Source organism: Sinocyclocheilus anshuiensis, unplaced genomic scaffold, assembly GCF_001515605.1.
Source record: "Sinocyclocheilus anshuiensis isolate Anshui unplaced genomic scaffold, SAMN03320099.WGS_v1.1 scaffold586, whole genome shotgun sequence".
Taxonomy (NCBI): Eukaryota; Metazoa; Chordata; class Actinopteri; order Cypriniformes; family Cyprinidae; genus Sinocyclocheilus; species Sinocyclocheilus anshuiensis.
Window position 1 is genome coordinate 29,410 of NW_015544146.1, and position 9,489 is coordinate 38,898.

Below are 9,489 nucleotides of genomic sequence, written 5' to 3' on the forward strand. Positions count from 1 at the left end.
GCCCCATTCCAACTATGAAGGTTACAGGGAAATATGAAATATTGCTCCCTACTTGCTGACACCTCACCTCATGGACCCTGACTATAGTGAATACCAGAGTCCTTCCATCCAACACAGTCAAGGTACTGGCACGTATCAGACAGTATGTCACAGTCTGTCTGCATATACCCCACCACAGTCTTGTGAACTCAAGCCAGTGAGATGACACCTGATTCCTGTTGCCATCCACACCGTATTAATAGGACTTGTTAGGTGTCCGTGACTTGCTGGAAACCCAAGAGGGGGGAGGCTGGCATGAGGTGGGACTGTTATGCTGTCCAATTTATGAATCTACTGGTTAAAGATAAGATACTCACTGAAAACCTTGCCATACCTGCCACTTAACTAGATAAAACCTGGTTAGATGCTGTGGAAAGACCAGCAATATTCTATCATCAAACATTTGTTTTTTTCATTTGTGCTTTGGGATATGGTTTAGTAAAGACATTCATACATTTTTAAGCATTGGTTAAGCGTCCAAATACCATATGGGGCCTGTAAAGTGTCCTATGAGGATATATAAGCCTAAAATCGACAACTGTAACAAAGTGAAGTGCATAGAACCTGTCCTGCACTGCATGTTTTTCATAACCCTGTGTGGGCCGCAGTGTTGTTTTCTATAATTCGACAGCGAGTATGTATGTGTGAATATTCTATATAAGTCCTTTTTTGTAAATGTCATTTTTATGGCGCGTCCAGTTGAGACTTTAATGCTGCAAATTGAAAACAACGGATTCAGACATTATTTTTCAAAAAGTATTTGCTTTCCTTGGCATCCTCTGTTGTTCCCATAGTTTGGAGGGGACTTGCTAATCCTGCCGACTGCCAGAAAGACTGTGCTCAAATAAGAGTCGTGTGAAGACATAAGGCCTTTCCTGCCTCAGGCTGATGGTTAGATTATTCATGGAATATTCATGATCATACTGCACACATACACAAACAGAATGAGATCATTGACGTCTGGATCATTCTAATTCAGATTTATTCATGATAAAAAAGGTTCTACTTAAGAATTAGTGGATATTATCGGCTTTGCTCCCTACTTTTATGATTTGGAATGATATTTACTGTTTACTGATAGTGATGGAAAAGATTGCTTTCATGCCAGTTTAAGGGCAAATAAATAAATAAGTAAATAAATAAATAATGGCTACCTCACAAAAATATATATACACATATAAACACAGAAACACAAACAAATTAAATGTAAAGTTTTATTTATTTTATTATTATTTTTATCATGGAGAATCTTATTTGACTCAAAGAAAAAAAAAGGTTTTCATCATGTTTTATGCTAGCAAAACGGCTCTGAATCAGACTGACACGCAGAATTGTGCACAAGCTGATTTGTATAGTGATTATTGACTGTTTGGATGTAGTTTGGCACAGTTTTTGTTTTTCTTCAATTCCTTGTGGCTGTGACATTTTGGTATCATTTATCCTAATTAGCCATCTAAATGCTTTTATAAATCAGGTAAGTAGCATGTTCGTGGTTCACAGGAAAGCTCTTCCCAGCTTTAATGGCTGCATTTGTAACTCTGACTGATTGCCCTTGTAGATGTGATTGCTCTGCTTTTATATTTTGCTCCATTCAATAAGCATGAAGAATAGCCTCTTTCATGGCAGACTTGTGGTCGTGGACGTGGAAAGCAGCACTTAAAACAGCTCTCGGCCAAAACAAACCTGCCGCCAAAAGGAATCCCATTTCATTTATACGAGCAGGAAATTGACCCGTCAGAGTACGAGAAAACCAGGGAACTGATACTCTGTATTGCAGGAACATGTCCAGTGTGCTTGCATCCTGAATACCGGGGCTGAGAGCTGAGTTTAGGTATAACAAATGCCCACACTAAGAATCTAGAGACACTCCTCTTCTCTTCTGTTTAGCATGAGAATGGTGGAGAGATGGGCCATGTATCACAGGTGGTGCTTTCCTACCCTACGCCCCAGACTGAAAGCACATAAGCAGGCACTAATGGTGAAGTGAAAGTCTCCTGGGCCTAGTATGGACCGGAGGATGAACCTGTGGAATTGTGTTTGGCAGTAAAAAAGGATTTGTTTGGGAATAGCATTGGTGTCACTGCACACAAACAAAAGAAAAGAACTATGTTGCTATGCAGGGATGCTGGAGTCATTTTTTATGTAAGTCTGCATTTATTTATTTAAATATGTTAACGTACTGTAGGAATGAAAATGTATTTGAAACAACTTGAATACATACCTTGAGTAATATATATATAACCATTAAAAATGTCTCTCTCTCTCTCTCTCTCTCTCTCTATGTATATATATATATATATATGTGTGTGTGTGTGTGTGTCTAATAATTGACTTGCTTTCTTTACATCCTTCCAACAGCTGCAGAAACCAGAGAAAATGAGTGATGGATTGGTTCAACTGCAATCCAGCTCTCACCATAAAAATCTGCTCAATGCCATGTGGAAGCTGAGGACCATGGGAAACCTGTGCGACATCACGGTAAGTCTGCATTTATTTATTTAAATATGTTAACGTACTGTAGGAATGAAAATGTATTTGAAACAACTTGAATACATACCTTGAGTAATATATATATAACCATTAAAAATGTCTCTCTCTCTCTCTCTCTCTCTCTCTATGTATATATATATATATATATGTGTGTGTGTGTGTGTCTAATAATTGTCTAACATGATATTTCAAACCATGACAGCTGTGCCTTGCTGTTTGACAAAATAAATAAATAAATAATTAAATAGGCTAAAGAAACCAATAAATAAATTAATAAATATAAAAATAAATAAAAATATTAATTGAGACACACTTCACTGAACATTGGTAGGCCTCCTTAAAAAGAAAAAAGAGAAACAAGAACAACAACACAGGGCTATTTATACATTTTGACCTGATATCTTGAAGTTGCAAAAAATGGTAGGTCCATAACTTCCCTTACAGGAATTAAAAAATATTTCACTGCTGTCACTGTTTTACATGTCATGTCAACTATCCGGTTTGCTGTAACGTTCAGCGATTCTGACAGAACCGGTGACTTCTCAATTATCTCAACACATCTTTCTAGTGCACAAACCCAGCCCTGTTCTGTACAAGCACGCTGTGATCCTCTCTGTGAAGAAGGATGACTGTTATAGTATCGAGGAGGAGGTGGAGTGTTAGGAGGAGCTTTTCAGCCCGTCACCGATCGAAAGCCCGTTTTTAAGAGCACAACGAGAAGTGAACGTGAGTGTTTCCATGCGTGGAGCCGCACAGATAGACACTTTCAACCCGTCGTGCTGCTTATTGCAAGTTTATTCTCGTGGATGTGAACGGGAACGGAGAACTGAGCGAAACTGTTTTGAAAAGAGTGTGTTTTGACATCCATTATTGATTGTTCGGATTAATCGTCTTTCAAAGTACTTCGTTTACATTTAGACGCTTTGGATATATTTGAAACTGAATCACATTGGATTTGTTTTAAAGTCATATCAAATAAGGAATGACAATGAAGATTTCCAAAATGAACATATTTTTTTTCTTCAAAACAGCTGAGCATTCATTGTCAATTACTGTATGATGGAGCATGAATTGACTTTTCCTCTTCAAAATTCAACAAAAATTTCTATTTTTCTTCTATATTTCTATTCTATTTGTTACAAACAAAACAAGGCAAATATCATCTGCATGGCATTGGATGTACTAATCATTTTAAGACTTTAATGAGGTTATCACAATGGCCCAGTGCGAGAAGATCATGATTGTACTTTTCCAGCTTATAATTGCTGGATCTACACTGGAGATTGGAGCGTATGATTTGGAACGTGGTCGTCCGGAAAAATGTGAACCCATCACCATTCCCATGTGCCAGGGGATCGGCTACAACATGACACGGATGCCCAACTTAATGAATTATGAAAGCCAAGAGGAAGCTAGCATTAAACTGAATGAATTTGCTCCTCTGGTGGAGTACGGGTGTGATGTCCACCTGCGATTTTTCCTGTGCTCTCTGTATGTGCCGATGTGTGCTGATCAAGTGTCCACCACTATCCCGTCATGCCGTCCTATGTGTGAACAGGCAAGACAGAGGTGTTCACCTATAATGGAACAATTCAATTTCGGCTGGCCGGACTCATTGGATTGCTCAAAACTGCCAACCAAAAACGACCCGAACGCATTGTGCATCGAAGCTCCCGAAAATGACACTCAACCTGAGACTAAGAAAGGTGAGGGAATGCTGCCGGTATTTCCGAGGTCCAGGGAACCCACAGCAGGGAGTGGACGTGCCTCAAGCGTCTCGCGGTCCTGCGATAACCCGGAGAAGTTCCAGTACGTGGACAAAAGTGAGTCATGCGCGCCTCGTTGCACTCCTACGGTGGATGTCTACTGGTCTAGGCAAGATAAGGACTTTGCGTTCATTTGGATGGTGGTGTGGTCGACGCTTTGCTTTGTTTCTACAGCATTCACAGTTCTCACCTTTCTCCTCGACCCCCAACGCTTCCAGTACCCCGAGCGTCCCATCATCTTTCTCTCCATGTGTTACAACGTCTACTCGGTGGCCTTCATCATCCGCTCGGTGGCTGGGGCTGAGAATATTGCCTGCGATCGGGAAAATGGAGAGCTCTACATTATCCGGGAGGGTTTGGAGAGCACAGGCTGCACCATAGTGTTCCTCATCCTCTATTACTTTGGCATGGCCAGTTCCATCTGGTGGGTCATCCTCACCCTCACCTGGTTTCTCGCAGCGGGACGAAAATGGGGCCACGAGGCTATTGAGGCGCACAGTAGCTACTTCCATATGGCCGCCTGGGGTATTCCTGCGGTGAAGACCATAGTCATCCTCACTATGAGGAAGGTGGCTGGGGACGAGTTGACGGGATTGTGTTATGTGGGCAGCATGGACAGTAATGCTCTCACTGGCTTTGTGTTGATCCCTCTATCCTGTTATCTCATTGTTGGGACTTCTTTCATCCTGACGGGGTTCGTTGCACTCTTTCACATCCGGAAAATCATGAAGACTGGTGGCACCAACACAGAAAAACTGGAGAAGCTCATGGTTAAGATTGGAGTCTTTTCCCTTCTCTACACGGTGCCTGCAACTATTGTCATCATATGCTATTTCTATGAAAGACTCAATATGGAATACTGGAAGTTCAGAGCTCTGGAAAACAAGTGCGTGTCCTTTCCTGGCCGCAGGAGCGAGGATTGCACCCTGGACTCGTCGGTTCCTACAGTAGCTGTGTTCATGCTGAAAATTTTCATGTCATTAGTGGTGGGCATCACTAGTGGGGTTTGGGTATGGAGCTCAAAGACACTTCAGACCTGGCAAGGGTTGTGCAACAGAAGGTTGGCCGGGCAAATGAACCACAAGCCCTGCTCCAGTGTCAGCTGCAGCAGCTCCCACTGTCATTACAAAGCACCGGCTGTGACACTTCACATGAATAAAACGGACGTGTACACAGACAGTCCCACACACGTTTGAGACTAAAGGCCTCTTCTTTGGAGCCATGCACAGACTTAGGAGGCGCATATCTTGATGAGATGCTCAGGTTCGACTACAGATATGGAAAAGGTCACAACATTTGTCAGGGGTGGCATTTAAAAGCTCTTCCTTGAAATAGCAGAGGTCACTTCAATAAAGGGAAGGTTTGTTGCATGGAATGAATGCAGCAAAATGCAGAATGCCTTATTTATTGTGGGTATTTAAGTATTGCTGGTTGTATAGTTTTGTACTGTATGTACTATACTGTATATAAGGAAGAGTTTAAAATACTTTTACAGTATGTTATAGTTTTTCTCAAAAGAGAAGCAATAAAACATTTAATATGTCTTTTCTCTTTGTTTATTTCTTGATCTGTTATGTGATAAATAAAGTTCTATATAATTGTATTAGTGTTACATGTAAAATGTTGTACTGTGCATGTAAAACTTTCTCTTTGAATTATGGTGTTTTTAGCACTTTTGATTAATCTGGAATTTAAATGGTAGAACTGCAGTGACAATTAAACATGTTTATATAAGTTTATATATATATATAATTTTCTATACAGTGAAAATTAAATACATTTATAAAGGTTCAGTACTGCGTTCAGTTCGATTTAATGAAGAATATAAAATATTGAAAAAATCAGGACTGGAATTCTCAATCTTTAACACTTCTGTCTAGCACCAAATGTAAAGTAAGTGAATATGTTACAACTGGATCCATTTATATTTACAGTTATCAAATCGTCTTACAAACCCACACAATTGCTAACCAAGCCAACTTACATTAACGTACAGAAGTTGCAGTCAATAAGAAGAACTATGACAAGACAGTGAGAATGTATGATGCTGCTATGAATGTAAGCCTTATTAACCTGGTCAAACAAGAACTGACTTTTGTTGACATGAATTGTTTTGTTTCTGCATGCACATTTCTGCTGTCGGGAGATCATAGACTGATAAAAGAGGAAACATGTTAGTAGTGAGTAGTCCTTCGCATAACTCACATCAGTTAGTTTAACCTTTTTACAGGTTTCATGTGTTATATTTGTGCATATGATATGTGTTTGTCATGTTGATAAAAGCTGGGGCTTTTTGCAACCTTAAATGATGAGCTACTATCAGTTTGTGAGACGAAGAATGGAAATGGGATTTTAGGAATTGCAATTAGGAATTGTACTTTTATTTCCAAACAGCTGACATTATAAAAAAGCAACAGTTGATATTTAAAATGCATAGAGTAAAAATCATCTAGTATTTTATTGCACCTAGATTAACTATTTAAAATATATATATATATATATATATATATATTTTAAATAGTTAATCTAGGTGCAATAAAATACTAGATGATTTTTACTCTATGCATTTTAAATATCAACTGTTGCTTTTTTATAATGTCAGCTGTTTGGAAATAAAAGTACAATTCCTAATTGCAATTCCTAAAATCCCATTTCCATTCTTCGTCTCACAAACTGATAGTAGCTCATCATTTAAGGTTGCAAAAAGCCCCAGCTTTTATCAACATGACAAACACATATCATATGCACAAATATAACACATGAAACCTGTAAAAAGGTTAATCCTTTGTGCTTTTTCTTGTGCCTGTGTAGATATTGTCCAATGGTTTGGCAGGATTCAGCCGTTGGAGCTTAAAATGCAGTTACATTTGGTCGTAAAAAAGAGCCATGTTTGTCTTGGAGCTTGTAGCTTAAACTTAACAGTGCATTAACCACATGTAGTGGTCTGTATAAAGTTTATTTAATGCATGGCTGTTTTCAGTTTTCAAGGTTTCAGTGGAGTAGCATTTGTAAGCAGTAGTGCCTTAAGACAAAACAGAGCCTGCTGCATCAGCCAGCAGACTAGGAAAAACTGAATGAAATGTTAATGTACTGGAAGATGAATGTTTAGCTCCTATTAAATACTACCAAGACATTACTCATTTGGCAACATAGATGGTTAAAGCTGTGCTGTTGTTAAAATAAACATAAACATAATTCTCGACTGTGGATTTGTTAACATTTTATTAGATTACGGAGTACTTTGAGGTTTCGTTAGTAGTCAGGGTTATATTTATATTTATTCCTTTAGACACTTTTATCCAATATGACTATGAGAATGCAATATTTATTTTTTAATTCATATAGAGCTCTAGTTTACCTCAAATCTTGATTAAAATACATTTTTTCCTGGTAATCAATTAGACCTCGTGTTTCCTAATGTTTCGAGCCTTAAATAGTGTGTGATCACAGTCTTATACCAGCAGAACTGAACCAATATTACAGCTAATATTCTCAATTCTATCACACCCCTGCATGAAACCGCTGCTCAAATACACACAAAGGCCATAATTGTTATGTAGGTTCTGTCAAGATCAACTCCGTATACATGAATGTTCTTAGGTGAAGTAGTCGTACAACACCACAGCATTTATGCAGGAAAAAAAAGGTTTACTGTTTAAACAGCAACAGGGTTCATTATTTTGCCCATCAAAACCCAGGGCATAAAGGCTCCATTGTACACCTTGATGTTTAAGGTTTTTAGTTCTATTTTAGGCAAAGCACAGTCAAAAGAAACCTCTTTTGCCATTTGAGTCCATTATCAAGTGAATGTTAATAAGCTTGTAAGTGAGCATGAGAATGGACAAGATAGAATAGCACTGTAATTGTCTGCTAGTTCGGAGAAGAAGCCATGTGTCTGGTAAAGGGAGGATCATTAAAGCATCAGGGACTTTCCCTCCTCTTAAAGAAGCCAGAGGAATCGAGAACAAGAATAAAGGAGTGGTGCTCATTACTCTCTACCCCATGGGTAGTATCCCGTTCCTCATCATTTGATGTGGAATTGAGGCTATGGTAAAAGACCATTGAGAAGCTGTTGTCACCAGAAGGACTTTTCACCAAAAATCGAGTCTCAGCTTGAGCCGTGAGTGTTATCCACACAGTCACGTCCCACCTGCCCAACGGCTCTGCCTTTCACTTGTGCTAAACACACACACACACACACACACACACACACACACACACACACACACACACACACACGCACCCACACGTTCTCTATTTGTTTTTGATAAACAGTTGACATTGGACTTAAAACTGTACAATTTGTCAGGGTTTTCATATTTGCAGCGCTGGTAATGGGTGACGATCGACGACGAACATTCCAGAAAGTTTAAATTTACATTAAATGTAATTAGTTGAACTTTTCTTGACCCACAAGTGGACTTAAGTACATTTTTAGTTAACACTTGATATAGTAAAACTTTAGTTAACACTAAGTTACACTATAGCACTTACTGTAGTAATAACATAATAATAGAAATTATGCAGAATTACATGCAGTGTAACACTAAACCAAACCCTAATTCTAACCATAACCTGTTTATGTTGTTAATTATGATTACTCAGTACTTAATTGTATAATTACACAATTAGAAGGACACCTTAAAGGGGTCATATGATGCGATTTCAAGTTTTCCTTTCTCTTTGGAGTGTTACAAGCTGTTCGTGAATAGATAAGATCCCTGAGGTTGCAAAGACTAAAGTCTCAAAACCAAAGAGATATTCTTTATCAAAGTTAAGACTCTGCCACACCCCCCTAAAACGGCTCGTTCTAACACGCCCCCACATATCTAGGTCACTATGTGGGAATATTAGCATAATGCGCCCAAATGTGTACGCAAAGAAAGAAGGCGTGGTTTCAGTAACCGCAGTTAGTGTTGAAGCAGCCATGTCAGGGAGACGCTGTGTTTCTAGGTGAAAGCAAAAGCACTTTATTTGGCCTTCCGAAAGTAGATGCATTTAGGAATCTTTAAGATTACTTACAACAGAACAGCAATGCATTTTATGGACGACCGTTTCATGAACCTAGGAGAGGAGGCAATTCTGACTTTGCTATGACAATCTGGCACTTCTGAATCAGCTACTGTTTTATTATTAGTTTAAGTATTTGCTATTGACTGTTCAAATACGGAGTTTTGCGCATCGTGTGTGTGTG

The 9,489-nt window shown here is 38.9% G+C and overlaps 1 protein-coding gene across 1 annotated transcript; it reads left to right on the plus strand.

Moving 5' to 3' along the window:
* Positions 1-3,745: 3,745 nt before the first annotated feature.
* On the plus strand, positions 3,746-5,491 carry LOC107695150 (frizzled-9-like). Its single transcript, XM_016494960.1, has one exon. The coding sequence runs from the start codon at positions 3,746-3,748 to the stop codon at positions 5,489-5,491; it is 1,746 nt and encodes a 581-aa protein (XP_016350446.1).
* The last annotated feature ends 3,998 nt before the right edge of the window (positions 5,492-9,489 follow it).